The following is a 20,651-nucleotide window of genomic DNA, read 5'->3' on the forward strand; positions in this document are numbered from 1 at the left end:
GATTCTGCAGCCAGCTGCTGGTGAAAACTTTATTTCTCTGGAGAGCACGTTGTGTAAATGTCACAGATTTCTGCCTGTTACATTTTTATATTTCCTGTGCAGATCTGATCGATAATGGCACAAGATGAAATGTCCGAGGGTCATCACAAACCTTCGTCACCTGTGGAGCATGGACATCCACAGCGCATTTCACGGCAAGCTGCCTGTAAATGTCAGGAATAAGGGGGGGGGGGGGGCTCCAGACATCCACGGGCTTCAAGTATTGTTTGAGAGAGACCAGCTGCCCCTGTTTGCAGCAGTTTAAGATGATTCAGTGTCTGCTCCATCGTGTTGTGCTCTTTGATGTCTCCTTTGGGTATGTTGGAGTAACCCTTGCATCATTGGGGTTAATGGTGTAATCCCTCACTGAATAAGCTGACTCGTGGCTTTTTGTGTAGAAATGGAAACAATCTGTTGGGAGCCTCGTGGGCCGAGAGCGCTGACGATCTCCGAACAGAAAGTCCTTTGAAACCCACAGTCGCTGTGATTCTGCTTCAGAGCTGCAGATCACTCTAAAGACGAACCCAGCTGCTGCAGACGGTTTCATCCCCGCTGCTTCGAGGCAGTCGGAGCTGGACGGACACATCAGAGTCTCTCGTTCAGCTGATGTGCTGAGTTCACTCAGGCAGCTGCAGCATGCCGTCAGAGAACATCCAGCAAGTTAGTGAAACTGGTGGGATCAGCAAGAATTCCTCTCTGTAGTAACAGAAAAATGATAAAGCCAGAAAAAAAATCTAGTTCCAGGTCATAATGTCAATAAATGACAGGCGACAAAGAGGGAAAAACTGGCTCTAACTTCACATTCATTTATTTAAGATTAGTTTGACATTTTGAGAAATTGACATGATTGCCTATACTTAGAGGAGATGATGAATTAAATAATTAAGATTAAGCAAATAATCATATTTCCCAAAATGTTGAAATATTCCTTTAATCGTTGAATTGGGACATTATATCCAGGGCTATAGCTTTGAGGACACTGAGGTCCATCCTCTCCATTTCCATGTATCGTGTATTATGGGGTTTTAGCAACATGGACAGAGTGAATCGATTCTACAGTATAAACTAACTCTTGGTGGCTGATTCCAGTACATTTACATTTTAGTCCAGCAAATAAAAATCATGTACCCACCACAGTTCTGCTTCTAACAGTGAGATTAAGGCTGTGAAACAGCATTTAGTGGGAAATTATGACAGAATGACCCTCATCATGGGAGACCTTTGAATAACCATACTGACACAGCAACGTGTCTCAGTCAAACAGAGCTGTGAATAATGCAGCTGATTGCTTCGGTTCGGCGTGCTGCAGGCTGTCACTGTGAGGGCTCCCAGGGACTCTTGAATGGAATGGAGCCATCTTTAATGTTATTAGTAACACCTGTGCTTTTGCCAGTCAAAATGTCTGCTGTGGAAAATGGTTTGAGGGAAAATGATATCGGTATGGATACTTGTTCAAATAAGAAGCAATTTAGTCTGAATATCGGGCTTACTATAACCTACATTAATGGAGGTTTTTTTTGGCGTTTGGTTGAATCGGTCAGGGGAACGGGCTCAGCATTACTGCGAGCTGCGTCACGTGAGCCTCATTTCGGCACGAGACGAACCGCAGTCACAGCAGAGCCTTTCTCCTAGTAGCCTACAATACGTTTACTACCGTAACACCCCGGCACGATACATAACGGCGACAAAACCTCAACACCCTGTTGGAGCTTAATAATAGCACTCTTTTCATGTCGGCGTATATTTGCATAACATAATGATATTATACTTAAATTGACATATTTCTGAAAGGAGTTTGGTTTAAGTTGTCACTCATAATCGTCAACGCTAACGTGCGACAGCGTTGACACGGATTGTGGCAGTGGGCGGAGCAAGTACATATTTTTAACGTCTATCTGCATTGAAGTGAGAGCTCGTGACGGTCACGGCCTCATCGTCTGAAGGCGCGAAGTGGGAGACAAATACAGAAGGTAGGCACATTACTCACAAAACACAACGAGATTGTCGACTCGCTCTTTGTAAAATACAAATGAAAATGGTCCAATGCGCAGACCTGGTCTATGTTTAGCTAACGTTAGCCGTAAGCACATCATAATCTTGCTAACTAGCAGTAACTTAGCTAGTTGAACAACCTTTCCCGGCTCAGTAGAATATCGGTAAGAAACCGTTAAAACCGTTAACGGCTTTAACTGCATGGGTGGCAGAGCTCTGTCTCAGAAGGTATTTCCTTCCTTCATAGCTAACTAAAAAACGGTTTTATAGCTCAGGCGGAACCAAGTTCACAGGCACGAATTCTGCCCGCTAACTTAGCGGCACCACCGTTAGCAACACCTGCTGCTGTTAGCACATGGAGCTGCTAGTCGGTCACACTATGGCCAGGCTAACATCACCTTGCAGCTGGAATACTCTCTGCGATCAGCTCTGCGGTCAGTTACAAGAGCAAGGGAGAGAGAATTGGCGGTAGTGGTGAATCAGACTAACACGCAATGGTCTCGAGGTTGATCAGTGACAACAAACAATCCCAGCTCCTTGTCCCAGCTGCTTTCTCACAGCTTTACTGGCAGAAGCAGAACAGGACAAAACGATTACAAAGGTAATTGGCACTTCTTTTTTTTTTTACAATTACAAGCTCATTTCTACAGTACATTTTGTGCACAAAACACTTCATTGTGCTGAACAAAAAGTACAGACTAATTAAACAAAGAGTGGTATAATTAAAACATATTCAGGACATAGAAAACAAAGTACATGAAATCAAACAGACATGGTCAAAATTGAGTTGCTCAATCATAGGCACATGAAAAGAGAAAATGAAAATTGCTCCGGTAGGTGCACTTCTAAGATCATCTGGCTTTTTGTTCCAGCTGCATGAAGCTGACAGATGTGTATTCTAGTTGCTGATAATTACAGATGTTTGTTTTATTTTTATTATAAAGTATATAATATAGTTATAAGTACAAGTTTATTGTTCAGTGAAGAGAGCTACAAACACACTCTTTGAAGGTAAAATGTTACATTTTTACTACTTGTGCCTCTTCTAGGGCAAAAAATCCTTCAGAATGCACCATTTAAGAAAAGTTTGGATTGTGTTGTCACACACAAAAACGTTGTAAATGATCAATAGGAGTATATCCTAACAAATGAGACTGGCTTCATGTGGCCTGTGTCTTTAACAGTCTTCTTTTAAAGGAGGTTGGAGACAGTTTTAAGCCATACACACTCCCGCAGGAACACAGTGTGTTACGATGTAAACGCGTGTCATGTCAAATTGCTACAGTGATGAAAGCAGGGTTAGATGATGCAAACGGTGGAATGTGACTCTGTTCTGACCCTCCCACTCCTGTAGACGGCCGCAGTGCAGCCATGAGGACAGTTGCGATGCGGAGTGAAGCCAGGCAGCTTCTGCACAACAAGTTCGTGGTGGTTCTTGGTGGCTCAGGTGAGACACGAACAAGAAGTGTGTTCATCTCAAACGGTTCTCCCCGTTGTCTCGGTATGGAGCTTTATTTAAGAGGGTGTTCTTTCTATTTGAGAGCATGACTAATTGATTTCACTTCACATTTTCTGTGCTCCAGCTTTAGCCTTCATCCTCACACTCAGGCTGCTCGTTTGCTCGTGAAACGTCTGCTCTCAGATTTCTCTTCTGCTCCCTCCGAGGCTTTATTATTGCTTTTGCGTACAATTTGTGTGATGAGAGAATGCGTGTGTGTGCATATATTTATATGGGAAACACTGCCAGAGCATCCATACTTTTTTTTTTTTTTTTTTCTTTTACTATAATAGCGCCACCGGCCTCAAACGGCGGTGCCGGTCAGTGGAGAAAGTTGGTTAGTGACACAGGTAGCCGCCTCGCATGCTAGTGAGCATCAGTTTATGCTGGTGGGGAATGATGCCAGTCAATGCAACACGAGAAGTTGTGTGTGGTTTAGGAGCGCAGCAGCACGTTGGTACAATAGTCAACAGGAATACCAATGATAATCGATAACGTTGTTCTCCACGGCAACCGGACCGTCACTCACTAAAACTGAGCTAACGTTAACTGTGCATCAAGCTAACGTTAACTGTGCATCAAGCTAACGTTAGCGGAGACTGAAGAAAGAGCACTTTTAACACAATTATTTTCAGTTTAAGTTTGGAAGTGAACTACAAGACTACGTTTTAATGACAGTGAGGTCGGATGGCTTAATGTAGGAAGACCATGGATGTGTTGAGAAGGGGCAGACAGCCGTGGTCATCACCGCTCTCCTGCGACGCTTTAAGAAGTAAAGCGAACGCGCGCGCAAACGAGGCACGGATCATTTCATCGGAATTCTATCGGTTGGGGAATCTTGATGGGTTTGTTGCAGCAAAACAATCCGAGAGCAGAGGAGAAATCAGAGCGGACGTTTCACGAGCACACAGAGGCAGCTGGAGTGTGAGGCCGGGGTTTTAAAGGGAGAGCGTTACAAAATCTGAAGTGAAATCAATAAGTCATGCTCATCAATTGAAAGAACACGTTCTTGAATAAAGATATGAGGGAAAAAAGGCTCCCTTTCAATTGTAAAATGTTTTCGGAGAAGGTGCCAGCTTGGATTCAACACCATGTTCATTATTTATCAGACACAGAATCTTATTAGAGCTTCACATCTTGGCAGCTATCTACACCCATTAAAAAACCTGCTGCTTCAAGTTCTTTCTCATCATAATTAATTGACTTCTTTGTAAGTAAAACCTGTTGCATCTGTCTTTTGATTTCAGTGCAGCGCTCCATGTACAAAGACCTGGTTCTGCTGCTTCAGAGGGATCGCTACTTGACTCTGCCTCAGCTCAAATCCAAAGTAAGTCTTTCCACCAGCGTTTCATTCACATGAAAAAGCACCAACATACCTCTAGTCCCACTTTCTTTTTCATTTATTTTTTGTCTACTCCAAGGCTTGCAGTTCATCTTTATCTATTGGAAATAAATTGTCTGTCAAGGAAACAAAGGCTGCCAGAACAGAAAATATGAAATAAAAAGAAGGAAAAGCCGTGATGTTCACCAATATGAACAAAAAACTGTGTATCCTTTGCTTTTCTACCATTTGAATAGACTCATATTCCTTTATAGATTATGTAGTTTTATATATCCTATGACAGTGGATCCCAACCAAGGGGTCTGGACCCGTCCAAGGGGTCTCACAATATATCAGAGGGGCCCAGAATGAATAATAGGATGAAAATGTGTTCTGCTCCACAATGCTCGGTGAAATACCGACTAGTTCTACTTCATATAGGGCCATATTCACATGTATTCAATGTAGATATATTCTCATCTTTTTTTTAAATAAATATCTTAAATATTGTGTAATATTTAAGATATTAAATAATATAGCCCAACGTTCTTTGCTTTTAAGTGTTCTTGAAGTTCTTTCATGAATAAATGGAAAACAATGTTATATTTGTCCACTCCCCCTTTTCTTTGCTGATGCGGCAGGATCTGAACCGTGAGGTTTGTGATCTGTTGCACCCCGAGGTTTCATGTATACGATCTGCAACACAGCTTCTGTTAAAAGAATATATCTTGATCGATAAATCAAACATTAAACTGAATATGCATTTGTGTTGACTGACACAGACCTGGTCCCCTAACTAATCACAGTGGACATAGTAAGTTACATGACGTAGTCCTTAAGAATGGGGTTTACTTTTAGACGAACCACTGACCCATTCCTTACATAAACTATGAAATGTGTTCTGGAAGAAGGAACGCTGGTTTCCTGTGCTGGGACACTGGAACTTCATGTCTCGCTGTCTGTGGTGCAGGGGGAGTTGTCCTTTGAACAGGACGTCCTGGTGGAGGGAGGTCGATTGGGACCCATGACGAACGGCACCGAGTACAGAGAGGTCCGACAGTACCGCTCCGACCACCACCTGGTGCGTTTCTACTTCCTGACACGGATCTACTCCCCGTACATGGAGAGCATCCTGGAGGACTTCAGGCAAGGAGTCAAACCCGATGTCATTGTCATCAGCTCCTGTGTGTGGGACATCACCAGGTAACCATCATCGCTTTCTATTATTGAACTTTAGGTAGTAAGTATGGAACTTCAGTCAGGTGGTTCTATATGGAGGAAGATGGGTACCTTTGTCTCTGGTCAAAGATGGTCTCTGGTGTCACATGTGAATGTCCTCCATCTTTCTTGGACATCCAACTCCCGGTGGATAATGTCAGTGGTTTGGATCTGGTGTTCAGACGGCTGATTAGTTGTTCTTGCATTTGTGGTTGAAAGTGTGACAAATTGGCAAACTAGTAGATTTTGGGGGTCTCATTTATTGCGTACGTACAAAACGGTGCCTGAAAGAGGTTGTCAGCACTGTGACCTGAGGTCGCATGTGACAGCTCGGCTAGGAACATTACTCAATTAACAGGAAAATCAAGGGCTGTGGTATTGATCTCACACCTCCTGCTCCACCTGGGAGAAGAAAGGACTTCTCTTTTGGAAAAACCCAAACCTGCCGGTGAATCTTCTCATGCACAAGTAACATTAGGAACAGGGCAAGGGGGAAGAACTGACCCTTTACAAAGGAATACAGTCCTTGAGCTGCTGGCTCATTCAAGGCTTGGAGAGAGGGCTCTGCATCACATCTGTTGCTTTGTTATTTGACTCCCAACCCTAACCCTCCTACAAAATGTATTGAAGAGCTTGATGAATGACAAAAAAAGCAACCGTAAATCTAAATAATTGCACCGAAACCTGCTAACGAGTTTTAAAAGTCGCTTCGTTAACGTCAGACTGCTGGTCTTGTAGCTGGAGGCCTGGGTAAACCAGAAGATTGTTCCAACAGCCCTGGCATATGTGATGAAGTGTCCCCTCTGCCCCTTTATGCAGTCTGACACAGCCAGATTGAGGCGAGGTGTCACATAGTGCATGGTTATTGGGCCAATGCATGCATGAGATCTTGAGTGTCTTTCCAACAAGACCCAGTTGCTTGGTGTCAGATGTCAATCGTCTCATGAATCATTTTGATCACTCTGCCACATGCTGGTCACCCAAATCCTGGCCGTTGATCTCCACCATGTCATCAATGATGTGGCTGCTTGTATATTTGTTGTTGGCGCTGACCCGGGGCCAGAAAAGTACTTGGGTTGGTCTACTTGATAGTGATCATGTGGTGGTGTGAAATGGAAGATCAATGGCTTCAGAATTTACATTCAAAGCATCAATATAAGAGCATCAACTACATCGGCTCATAGCTGATGCAAAAAAATACATATTTTCTCTTATTTTGAAAGTCGCTGTTGTATTTCTCACCTTGCAGCTGCCCTGGAGTGACGGCGGAGCCTCCTGGTCAGCCTCTGGGACATCTTCAAAAATCTGGTCAACTCCCTCTCCAGGTGCCATGGCTCCAGAGGGAGGTGTTTATTTGAGTCCCTCTCCCAAAAGCACCGGGGGTTAGTGCAGCTCTCTGCTTTGGACTCCTCAAACATCTGAGCCACAGTGTTGTCCTCCTCTTGCCAGTCGAGGTCTGTTGCCATTGGGAGAGCAGGGTTTGAGGCTCTAAGGGTGGCCAGGAGGCGCCGGACGTCCAGGTAGTTGTTGACCTCGGCCTGACTCAGTTCTGAGTGGCCATCCAGGAGGCGCTTGGACAGTCTGGAGCTCTTGTATTCACCAAGATGGGAGACGGGGTTAGAGTCCTGTGAGAAGCTTGTTTTAAGACTTAATTGATTTTTTTTTCTCTGCATTTTTTAATATTCTTTTCATTCCGAGTTTAATTAGGCCAATGTCCAAATTACGGAAGAACATTTGGGAAAAATCTGACATACTGCTGTATTTATTTAAAAAAATATAATTAGCGTTGGAACTTTTTGTAATTCAAAGTTTGGCTTGTGAAGAACAACTAGCCCAAATGTGGTGGTTCTGGCAGCCTGTTGACGTCACCCCCACCAAAAATGATGCAAAGGACAAAATGGCGGCGGGTACACTGAGCGCTGATTCATTTCCCTTTTATCCGAATTGCCATTTTTTTCCCAGAGACCCCAAATGTTTTACACACATTGTGGGCAGCCAAGAAAAAGCCAACGTGTCCCGAATGTCAGTAGGACAAATAAGACACTTTTGGACAGACATTGGTAGGGACACATGGCATACCTGACCACCCATGACATTTTATGTGAATAAGCAGGCGAACGGTGATCGACATAAGCAAAAAAACAAGATTCATTCCATTAGATATATGCTGCTGGGAGTCTTCCAACTTTTATCAGTTATTTTGATGAACTATTTATATAATGTGTGTGAGTGTTTGCTGCCCTGGTGCAACGCTGCAGTCGGCTCAGCTTTATGACGGCTCTCATTTTTATTTTTTTTCTGACTCTCTTTTTATTTTTTGGAGTCTGTTGAAGCACAAACAAAAACTCATTGAGTGTATTGATTGAGGTTTGTTTTGACACAACACATGTACTTTAAAGTGCATAGCTTTACTTACATGGTCCACCTCTCAGGTGAACTCCTCCTCTTCTTTCATGTCCTCCTGCTGCTCTGGAGGTAAGGTACCTCTTCATCTTCTTCTGAGTCGTCCGTCTCTTGCACCCTCTTTTTGGAGGATGAGGCAGAGGTGGATTTCAAGGGTGAGAGGGAGGACGAGGAGGATGGGCAGGCACGGCCGGAGGTTGAGGTGGATCTGCTGGCGGTGGAAGCAGAGGTGGCGGTTACTGCCTCAAAACTGCCCCCTCAACTGTTTGGCCTGGGAGGCATCAAGCACCAGTGAATAAAACCGGTCGGCCGTCGCTGTGTTGTGACACAGTCTCCATATGGTCTGAAAAGAGGTCAGGGCAAAAGAGGAGGGGGGGAAGAACCTTTAGCATCTTGGAGAAGACGGGTTTATTTCCATCTATATCTGGGGAAAAAAAAAAACTAAATACAGAAGGTATAATAATATTTTTTTGGACTGGCAGTCTCTCACCTTCCAGCCAGCCGCATTCACCGTTTTTAGGTGCAGACGAAGAGCCTCTGGGATTTTTCCGGGACATCGAAATCTCCCTCTCCAGGTGTTTGACCCGCAATTGAAGCCGTCCGTCTGTCTCCTGCAGGTCAGCGCATTGTTTATTGCTGCATGTCGCCCTCTCCTCCTGCAGCTCCAGGGCCATTCCTGTTGGATGCCCTCAGCACTGCCAGTTGTTTTAAAGTGGTGTTCCTTCTTGCAGCTTGCATGTTCATCTGCACCCCATCATTGTGGAGCTCTGGGTGGCCGTCAGAAATCCTTTTGTCCAGTCTTGAGCTGTTGTATTGACTGGACAAGCCTCAAATCGGGTGTTCACCCTTCCATTAGAAAGACTGAGCAGGAGTCTTCTCTGCTTGTTTTCAACAACGTGAGACCTTAGGTGATGAGGTAAGTACAGCTTAAGGCACACAGGACAACAGGTACTCGATCTAGTTGGTGTCATTTCTGCAAGAAAAAAAAAACAAGGCATCTTTAGTCAAAAACGTAGGTGATGTGATATTCTTATATAAACGTTTAAAAGCTTAGGAACAGTATAGTCATTAGCAAAAAATAATCTGCGATTGTAGAAAACAGTCGATACATACCCACGATGCTACCGCTAGGCATACGATGTATGCAGATGTTGCTTTAACTCAGATAAAACTAAAACAGCAGCTCAGTCACGCTTGCTTACTTCCTGATTACTGGTCACATGACATAACTTCCTGTTACTGATAACCTGTGATTCTTAAAGTGACCACAACAACATACAGATGCATATCAATAGACTTTAGAGGGGTGTGCAACCAGGCAATCAATTCAGTGCAGACGTCGAATGAGATGGAGTGAAATGATGTAACCGTCTGCCTCTGTACGTCACTACCACCTCTACTCTGCTCAGAACAGGAAGTCACTGGTTAAGTAGTAAAGCTTGCCTCTTGCTCACTTTGATTTGGCTGCCTGGGTCAAGTGTGACACTGACGAGCGGCCGGCGCTGAACATTGAAAATATTTTAACTTTTATGCGCATCTGAAAACCGCGAAAACCGAGAATCACAAGAGCAAAGTGCACGGCAGGCGCCGCACAAAAGGAGAGCAATGGTCTTGTGGGTTTCTTGCCCGTCATTGTGATCGGGGCCTTAATCACTACGTTAAGCAATCTGTTAGGTGGCTTTTGTCTGGGCACAGATCAAAGAGGTTAATAACTGCTCACAGCTCAATTGTACTGTAAGCTTTACTGTGTTGTGAGTTAAACTGATTAGTGCTGCGTTGAGACTGCCTCATTTGTTGCTCGTTTGTGTTGAACATGTTGCATTGATTGTGTTGTACCAAGCTGTAGGCCCCCTACAGGCCGTTGCTGTAGCTGTAGAATGGATGTTTGTTGTATGGTGTATTATTAATAAATAAACTTTATTGTGCCTCTTTAAAGAGCAGTTGTCTCATTATTTTTGCATGTGTTGTGATAACAGCTGGTTGGTTATTGGTCCCTGTTCCCAGGCGGTCCTGATATTCATGCTTATTGATCATTTTATGAACATTATTATTTATATTCATATGAATAATTACGTTTAAGTTATTTAGTTGTTTGTATTCATTCATTGTTGAATGCGCTGCCAATATATCTGCAGTCTGCCTCATCATACTCTTTATTTAGGTACTGTACCTTTTGTCAGCTGTTTGATTTTGTCAGTCCACCACTGAAGTCCAGACTGAGAAATGTGAAGAATTGAAAGGATTATGATTCAGATATTCACGGTTCCATAATGAATCCTTTGATCTTGTGACTTTTCCTCCAGCTCCATGAGGTTCACTCTTTTGGCTCTCAGTGTAGTATCTCAACAACTGTTGGTTGGACGACATTTAACGGCAATACATCAATGTCCCCTCAGGATGAATTGTAATGACTTTGTTGATCACCTGACTTCAACGTTTCTCAGGCCAAGGACCCCCCAAACTGATAGAGAGATGGAGCAAGGACCCCCGACTATATATATATTGTATAAAATTGTGTTTTATATTAAACTGGGCCTAGTGCCATGTATAAACATACCTTATTATTGTGCATTCAATACTAAGCTATTCAAATAATACACAGGTTCATATCTTCATGTTTTTATTTTAAAGGTACAGTGAGTAGGGTGGCCGTGCCACTGCCATTTAGAAACACACCTTGTATGATAATCAAGCATACAAGCTGTTCAAATTGATGTTTTTATTTTAAACATCAATGTGGAAATGAAAATGAGTGATGGCCTGTTACTGCCACTGCCATGTATAAACATACCTGTTATCTTGCATACAATACTGAACTATTAAAATAATGGACAGATTCATGTTTGGAAAAAAATAGTCTAATCAACCAAACATTTCGTGGACCTCCTGTTGAAGACCTCTGCTCTAGATCATCACCAGGGCAAAACGTATCGTACATTCATACATTATCACAATCAGAATGTTAGAAGTACAACGGACAAATGGCAATTTTGTGCAAAAACATCAATCAAAAACACAGTTTCAACAACACCATCATCGGCTTACATCTTTAGCATGCTACAGTAAGTTGGAGGTGGGCATTAAACCGCTAATTGCGAGGATATTAAGCATGAGGATGTTTTGGTCCGGCTAGTCCTCTTGATCGTCAGTTCTAATTGTGTGGTCAAAATTCTTATGCCCTTTATTGTGCTTGTCTGGATCGATGGCCGCCACACACCATAAATGAACGTGTGACGTATTGGTCATACGTTCATTTTATGCAATTCTGCTAAATTCAAAGCCCCTCATGTGTCACAAACGTGTCCACTGAGTCTGCTGTGGAGTCAGCAGTGGTGAGGACCGCTTATCAGGGGAACCAGACATCCCAGTTTATGACAAAAAGAGTTCTAGAAATAATACATTTCTAGTTATGACAAACTAGAAATGTCAGCTTCATTTTCACACGTCTGGTGTCTTTTATTTTTTTTTATATATATATTTATTTTTTTTATATCCCAGGTACGGCCTGGAGTGTCTTGGACAGTACAAAGAGAACCTTCACAAGTTCTTCGGCCAGATTAAAGCCATCGTTTACCGCGACTGCCTCCTCTTGTGGGCTCTGGCTATGCCGCTTGGCAAGAGGATCAAGGGTGGCTTCTTGGTGCCGACAGTGAGTATCTCTCCGCTGCAGGACTTCACCCCAACCAATCACCAACCATCAGATGTCAGAAGAGCTTTATTTATTTATTTTGTTCTATATATATATATATATATATATATATATATATATATTTTTTTTTTTTTATTATTATTTTTTCCTCTTACTCTCTTGCCCCTCTTCTCTTAGATGTATTTTTGTTTATGTATGTGTGTGTATACCTTTTTATAGGGCTATTCGTGTACATGTACAGTATATTCTGTCACATTCTCACATTGGCTTGAACCTTTGATCTTAATCTGATCAACTTCTTCACCACTTTGGGTTTTGAGTATAGACTTTTTAAGCCAGGATCCCACTGGCCTTGACTGAATTACTTAGTTGTGTTTTTGGTTGCTGAATGAGAAGTGTTATGTATCGCTGTGTATCGCTCCTCAGGAAAACAAAGAGGCCGGTGCTGTGGAGCACAGCTGCCTCATAGAGAGCACCTTCAACTTCAATGTTAATGCACAACATATCCATCCGTTTCATCAGCTTAAAGAACAGCATGTGGACTAGTAATGGGTACCGAAACCCGCTATTAAACCGGCACTGGTGCTAAATATTAAAGACTGTAATATTGATAAGCTCCACTATTATCGGTACTCTTTAAAGGAGCTCTATTTCATTCATCGAACCACTATTAGCTGTGTAAAGATCTAGAGAGAAGGAAGTCACTCTCCCTCTGTGTGTGTGTGTGTGTGTGTGTGTGTGTGTGTGTGTGTGTGTGTGTGTGTGTGTGTGTGTGTGTGTGTGTGTGTGTGTGTGCGTTGCTATCCAAGCTTTCCTTGCTTTGTTGACATAGCCGGTCGGTCCGTGCATGCTTTTAGTGCATGTTAGTGCACGTGAGCGTGCCCGACTGGTTAGCTCACAGACGCCGCTCTGCCCTGCTCTCATCTGTGATGCCAAATCCAAATTTAGCAGTTTTGAAATCAGTCATGAGGGCTCTCTGCAGTAAAGCTCACCGACCCCCCCCACAGATACTGAGGGCTGAGGTTGTACTCTCTGGTCCACTGGCAACTGTCAAATTCAGTGAACTTGACTCTTTGGGCACCAAATGGATAACTATCATCAAATAATTAAAACACATGTCATGTAAAAACAACAGAACAAGGTTTCCAGCCAAACCTTTGATTTAGATTTTTAACCGAAATGAATCTGCAAAGGGAAAATAAGAATGAACGTGTGTTCCATCTACTTCTACTGAATGTGAATATTAAGCTTAAAGCTGTAAAGAAGCTGGCGCGAAGCGTGCGGGTTACAAAAAGACCTGATCTCGGCCTGCGTGTCGTGTGCAAAGGCTCCACAAGTGGTCGCGGCGCTCGGCCATCGCTCTGAATTCCTGCTACTAGGCGAGCGCCATCAGAGCATTGCATTCAACACTTGACTCGTCTCTGTACAGGGCTTGTATAAAGGCAATAAAGTAATCCATGCATATGAGATATGCAGAGAGAGGCATTGTGCAGGTTGGTTTATGGCGTTTTGCCTGTTAACGCTGGTTGTCGTCTCGCTTCTTCACAATATATTTGTTTGTAGGCCTTCTGGCGTTTTGGAGAATACGGCAACGAACAGCTCGCGCTCCTAACGTGCGTCTGCAGAGGCTCACTCTACGGTTTAAGCTTCAGGGGTTGCTTCCTCAAAAGAAATGGCAGGCGGTGCTAATTCTCCAGTCAGGTGCTAGAAAACCACAGCAGAGGAAGAAGGAGCAACGCGATTAAAAGAGCTTTTTTGTTGTTGTCATGTATTAGTGTGAGGACGGTAACAGTCTCCTCATTGCTCCACACAGATCTGATGTTTTTGTCTCCTCGGTGGAAGCGTGACTGGATGTTTAAGTCACGAGTCATGTAGTCATTATTCATTCATTGGTTTGTTTACACTTGCTTTTATTGATACACCAGCCTTTCTGCTGTATGTTTCTCTTAGTTTCAGGGTGGATGGAAACGCACCTATAGGCTTTAAAATAAGGTCTCTTATTGTAGACATGTTCTGAGATTTGAGACCAATGCATCACAATATCTCCATATTAGAATTGTGCCTCAATAATACATGTCATGTGCAGAGACAATGAATGATAATATTGCAAATCTAAAATTGTTCATGAACCTGTGTGGGTCGAGTCACCTGTTGCCGTCATTGAATCGCTGCAGGTGAGCCACTTGGCTCCCACGCTGCGTTATGACATCATCAAAGCCAACTTCTACAGCGGCCGGCTGGCGGAGGCCTACGGCCTGGATGTCCTCGACCTGCACTTCCACTTCCGCTGCAGCCTGCAGCACCGAACGCCGGACGGCGTCCACTGGGACGCTCTGGCCCATCGACGCATCAGCGGCCTGCTGCTGCGGCACGCCGCTGAGGCCTGGGGAGTCGACCTCTACGACCCGCCCTCTCCTGCAGCCAGAGGTTGGTGCGCACACAGCTGATTGCTATACTGAGTGCTGACTTGTTATTGGTCTTTGAGTTCAAGTGGAGCGTGGTTCAGTCCAGTGGCTGCTGTTAGGACATAGTTTATATTTACTGTCCTCTGTAGGAAGACTTTTCCTGGAGCTGATTGATTCTGCATATATTAGTATGTGTCACTCTACACGTGCTTCATTCATGTGCTACGGATAGACATGAATACAGTAGACGTTTTTCATGTCTTCTCTCTTAAATAGTGTTTGAAAAGCTTTTACACCAATCACACTCAATACTTTCACTCCTGAAAACGGTCTGAAATCAACAACTACTCTCTTCGACTCACTTGTATCCGCTTCACCCGACTGACAAAATGGGTTGTTCCAATGATAAGGATGCTTTCTATTCCTGGGAAAGCAGCCCACACAACATGAAAAGACAAATGTATAACAAATGACACCAGCTGCTGCAAAAACCATGTTTTACCTGCAAGAGGAAATGTCGAAAACAGCCACAAGCAGACAATGTCAAGAGATTACCATCAGCACATCTATCCGTTGATTTATTATGTATATACTGTCTATGCTTAACCGACTGTCTTGTCATACATCTCTGCATGTTTAGTGCTCCAGGGTTATAGAGAAGACTTTGGACGCCACGGTTTCAGACCTGAGAGGCCCCGTCCAAGGCCCCTGCTGGACTCAGGTTGGTCTAATCAAGTTTCTTCTATTGTCAGTCATTCAGAGGCGTGGACTCAGTTTAAATACTGAAGAATGCCGTTTACTCAGCCTATAATGACCAGTATTCATTCCTATACTGTTACTCATCTTCATACACATGTTACGCCTCTGCTGTCTGTGTCTCAGTACCTCTCCAGAGTGGTGGCCTGGTCCAGCACCAGCAGAGGAACAGATCCGACACATTTCAGCTGGTTCCCCCAAACTCAGGTAACAAACCCTCTCCGGCCTTTAGGTCCGTACGGCGCGTGTTGCTCTGTGGGAACATGTCGGTTTGTGCAGGGACATCAAACACTCATTCAGTCTTTGAGTGGACTTTTTGCTGATTGAATATAAATCTTTCCATACTTGCTCTTCATTGTTTCCTCCCCAATACATCCACACCTAAACCCCTCCCCACTGGAGTCCCCCTCACCAATACCAGAGATGGTGACAGATGAGTGGATGAATTCCTACAGGCTTGAAATCACATTACTGAAGCTAAAGAGTGTCTAACTTGCATTTTACTGTGACTTTAAATGTCTACATTACTCAGACAGTTCAGCCTGTTTGACAAAGGAAGGAAACATTTGTTCAAGTCAGGAAGTCTGTGAGTGAGTCTAACCAAAGTTATCACCAGAGTTTACAATCAGAATGTCTTATTTTTCAAATGTACAATGAACACAAAGTTATGTTACAATATGTTAAAGAATGTTACATAGAAGACTTATACACAGTTAAAATGAATAAAATGCTACGTTTTTCTACATAATGTTTAAGAATAATAAATATGCTGAATAATGCTACATGACAAATATCACACGGTCTATAGTAGAGAGTTGTGCTGTGATGGTCTTAGGGGAAAAGAAGTGTTTAGGCCCGCTTCCTGCACCTGTTCACACGATGTTCTCCAGTCTGCGTTTGGTCCGTTAAGGTCCTCAGAGGACTGGTTATAAAGACCAGAAGAAGACCTACAAACTGAGATAACAGAGGGGACGTTACCCACACAGTCGAAACATTACATTTGTGCACCAGGCGAAGGGGACTGGGTTAAGTGATGCAGAAAAAAAAGAGGCAAGAAATACAACAAAATAATAATAAACCATTTATTGTTTGAGTTGTAAACCTTTCAAAATGTTTTGTGTGTGTGCTCTCAAGACCATAATTATACGAAGTTGTGAATTTTATCATTTCTTTTTCATACTCGATACACGTTGTTAAATGCCTTAATGTGTTTTTTTACTAGCAACGAATGACGGACGTCTGTTGTCTGAGTGTCAAACCTAAAGCTTTGTGTCTGTGTCTTGCATGTGGACCGAAGACAGAGCCGTGGACATCAGACCCCTGCTGCCCACACTGCTGGCCAACCAGCCTGCACAGACCGCTGCTCTCCACTATAGAGGTGACTGATTGAACACTTCCACATTTTCTTTATCGGTCTCTCCACAGCTGTGGACTCCTGCCTCCACAGACTTTTAAAAGATCCAGCAGGTTGAGGAGATCAAACTGTGTGAGTTGTATTATTAACGGTGCCGTAGCAACAAACAACAGACTGAGTAACACTTTGGAACCTTTCCAGCTGTCTGGTCAGTCTGTACATTTACTGTCATTCTTCATTATTCTCTCACATAACATCAGTACAATTTAAATGTTTAGTGTTTTGGTATTTCTTGTACATAAAGAGACACTCCTGCATTATGTATTTGTTTCTGAGAGATTAGACAGAGGGAGTAGTGACATCTGGTGGTGAGTACCAACACTTTCCAGCCTCTCATCTAAACTGATGACTTCAAAGTAAAGAATGTTCTCATCACGGTCTATATGATCATTATCCTCTGCCAGTCAGAATGTTTTGACCTCTACCACTGTGGCTCAGTGGGAGAGCAGGGTCATCCTTCAATCAGAGGACCGGCGGTTTGATCCCCGACTCCGCTAGTCCATGTTGATGTGTCCTTGAGCAAGACACTTAACCCCAAATTGCTCCCGTAGACTGTTCCTGTGGTGTGTGAATGTTAGATAGGCCTGATGGGCAGCTGGCACCATGCACCGTAGCTCCTGTCATCAGTGAATGAATGGGTGAATGATGACATGTAGTGTTACAGTGTGTGAGATATACAAGTACAGACCATTTACTGTAGGCTTGTAGCTGAGTGGACAGACTGGTGAGCTGAGGCTCAGTGACGGCCTGACGGTTACAGCGGTGGTGATGAGATGAAGAGAGATGACTGAAGAGCTGGCTGATGGGATGTGATGAGCTCAATGGACAGAACCTTGTGCTCTGATGTGATGAAGACTGGTGGCGAATGGGGAAGAAGAGTCCGTTCTGACTGAAACGGTAACTGGCAGCAGAGAGGAGAACAGCGTTTTATTGAAGTTAGACGACAACTATGTGATTGGCTAAGGCGGATCGTGGCAAAATCTAAAGTTGCTTTAATTTAGAGTGAACCCCATCAGTCAGCTGAAGGAGTAGAGCAGTTTGAATGAATGAAAGCGTGAAGAATCTTCCGGACTGAACTTCAGCTAAGCTTCATTTACATCCCCTGACAGGCGAGATCAATCTGGATGAGCGAGTGCTCACCACCACCACTGAAGAGCACATCAGAACCCCAGCTGCTCAGTGGCCATCAGATCACACTGTGCTTGTACTGGGCAGCTTCCATGTGTGAGTGCAAAAAGGGAATCCCTGCAAAAAGGGGCGTGGCTCTCAACTATAACTCCCTGAATACATGAGGGTTAAAAAAAAACACAGAATGGGAGTGATTTCACAAATCCAGGTGGGAAAAGTGAGTAGAAGGGGGACACAAAACGGCACTCATAGTAAATGGTGACTCCTCAAAGAGCTGATTACCGCATAGCACACTGCAACACTAGGGTTGGGTGAGTTGTTACATTTTTGTATTGTTTTCATTCACTGTCAGCCCAGATTCACATACCTGTTGGTAAAAGGCTGCGATGCTCGATAGCCAGCGCATCATAACATAAGAAACGTACCTTTCAGTCTGTTTGTGTGAAGGTAGGAAGCTTCCAACACTACATGTTGACCACAACGGGCCACTAAACGGGCCAGGTGATTGAAAGCGATGCAGCTTGGATTCAAACAGCTTCAGGGAATCACTGCGGCATCTGTGATCGTCGCTCTGGAACTTATTTATCGTTCATTTCTAGCTCCAACATGTCGGCCCCCGTCACTAACTCTGATGATCGAGCAGGGATTTGAGAACCTAATGCAGATCTGTCCATGTAGTCTAATGGGTTTAACCACTGCTTTGAATTACAACCTCCTTCAAGGACAAACAGGAGCTGGAAGACTGAAATAGAAGGAAGACAGACAGATAAACCAAAGTGAAGTATGGACAAGAGCCGTCTCACCGCATTACACCGGGTTTGAGTATGACAGTGAGCTTTCTATTTAACAGAAACCATTGAGGCATGCTTTACATGGTTCTACTTTAGTTTGAGTGAGTCCCAGCTGAAGCTGAACGCTTTCAGTCTGGGATGGAGAAGACGTAATGTTCTTTAGGATTGTCACTAGCCTTCAATGCAATCATTGCTTTGCATAGTTTATTCGCTCCAAACCAGCCGATGGAAACGCAGCTAATTTCTCTCGCAACATTTCAAAAGTTTGCTTAAAATTCGCTGGACAATTGAATGGAATCGGGACTACCGATAGAGCTCCAGAGTTCTTAATGTGTCTTCTGGGTGAAGGCTAAAGGACGAAGGCTTGGAGGCCTTTTGGCTCCCACTAGTAAAGTTTGGTCACTCCCTGTGTGTGGAACCACAGCTGCAGCCACTCTGTGATCGATGCTGTTAAAACAGCTGATTGGTTTTATGTACCAACGCTGGCTTGAATGGCTTTCACCACAACAGTTTGATGTCTTGTGGACAGAACTTTTACGCTACTGCTCAATGAAGCTTAAATAAAACTACACATTTTCATTATCTTCAAACATTTGTGAAATAGGAATTCAATATTTCTGAAACGCGAGGCAGTTTTATCAACAAGCCTCTCGTGGAAAGCACTTCTGCTACCTATAAAATCCCCACAAGCCCTGTGTCTGCTGTTTCCCCTCAAGCGTTTTATATTTTTTATAGCTGTACTTGGCAATCAGACACGTCTGCCCACTCGTCAGGGTCCACTGATTGCATCAGTACAGTATTCAGCCCTCATTCACAGCCTTCACTTGGTGGCCTTTTCACAATAGCTAATAATGAGCCTTTGAGAGTCCTAAAAGCCGTTAATCAGCCAGAGACAATACTAGACCAACACATGCTCTGATTTCTCAGTTTGAATTTTTTTTATGTGTTTACTATATTTTCTGCTTAATGTGTATTGTAGTGTATATACTTTTATACATATTCTTTTTCTCTTTGCTGCATCCTGTTACTATATTTTTGTGTTTTTGCCACTGGGACAGTGCAGTTTTATTGCTTTACATTTCCTAGCTTGCTCATTCTAAACTCCTAAGCTCCTCAAGCTCTACTTGCTGGTGTTAAAGGAAACTCAGTGAGCGTTAGTTGTGTTGGTGGTCAATCAATCAGTCTAGAAATGTCATCAATTGCTCATGTGTTGTTTCTTTAGCTAAAGCCCCCTGAGGTGGAAAAACATCCTTAAATATTATTTATAGAGAGTTTACATTCAAAAGCTTCACCAGGACTGATCACATTTGACTTGCATTAAAAACAAAACAGTACAATTTTTATTCAAGTGCTGCTAAATCCTGATTGGTGGACAGAAGTACAATCTTCAGTGACAAGAGCTCAGATAAAAACACAAACATAGAATTTCTCATGTGAAGAAACCAAAACTGTGGATTTGACAGTAAATTGTAGAACGCCAGAGATTTACTGTGAAAAAGGGCTTTTCAATTCAATTTATTTTGTACAGCCCAAAATCACAAATTTCCCGACATCCCACTTTGTCCGTTAAATGTTGGACAGTGCACGACAATCACAAAGAAAAAAGTACATTTTGCTGACTTTTCTCCATTAAACTTCCACGGAGCTTATTCTACATGACAAGATGGTATGCAGCACAAATTTCATCAGAACTAATTTATGGAGCCGAGAAACAATTGAACCTTTTTAGAATTCAGTGTGAAATGGCAGAAGTGTATATTTGTTACCAGTAGGGATGGGTATTATGTTACTGATACTCTTATTGGTTCTTTTTGATCATTTTGTGAAAAAAAAGACAATTAAAGTTATGGCTGCAGCCTCAGCCCAACAATCTACAAAAAGTTACTTTTGAGACGACAGTTCTCAGCATCTACTGGAGTAAAATGTAGCCACACTTCAGATCTTCTTCTTCCATGATGTGAGTCTCATGCTGTAGTGTGTGTGTGTGTGTGTGTGTGTGTGTGTGTGTGTGTGTGTGTGTGTGTGTGTGTGTGTGTG

General features: G+C 43.2%; 1 protein-coding gene across 2 annotated transcripts in view; it reads left to right on the forward strand.

Annotated features, from left to right (window-relative positions):
• The first annotated feature begins 1,920 nt into the window (after nt 1-1,920).
• The window catches only part of LOC137874768 (PC-esterase domain-containing protein 1A-like), a 22,031-nt gene continuing 3,300 nt past the window's right edge, over nt 1,921-20,651 (forward strand). Inside the window, exons 1-9 of one of the 2 annotated variants that reach the window (XM_068713698.1) lie at nt 1,921-2,009; nt 3,386-3,478; nt 4,777-4,856; nt 5,821-6,053; nt 11,970-12,120; nt 14,295-14,547; nt 15,166-15,246; nt 15,408-15,488; nt 16,579-16,659. In XM_068713698.1, coding sequence (XP_068569799.1) covers nt 3,403-3,478; nt 4,777-4,856; nt 5,821-6,053; nt 11,970-12,120; nt 14,295-14,547; nt 15,166-15,246; nt 15,408-15,488; nt 16,579-16,659 — 1,036 coding nt within the window. In that variant the 5' untranslated portion in view covers nt 1,921-2,009; nt 3,386-3,402. Of the gene's footprint in view, nt 2,010-2,551; nt 2,633-3,385; nt 3,479-4,776; nt 4,857-5,820; nt 6,054-11,969; nt 12,121-14,294; nt 14,548-15,165; nt 15,247-15,407; nt 15,489-16,578; nt 16,660-20,651 lie in introns of those variants that run through there. The other variant, XM_068713699.1, reaches the window with a different exon arrangement.

Source organism: Cebidichthys violaceus, unplaced genomic scaffold (assembly GCF_023349555.1).
Source record: "Cebidichthys violaceus isolate CVI_PGR_0920_01 unplaced genomic scaffold, fCebVio1.0.p SCAF_19, whole genome shotgun sequence".
NCBI lineage: Eukaryota > Metazoa > Chordata > Actinopteri > Perciformes > Stichaeidae > Cebidichthys > Cebidichthys violaceus.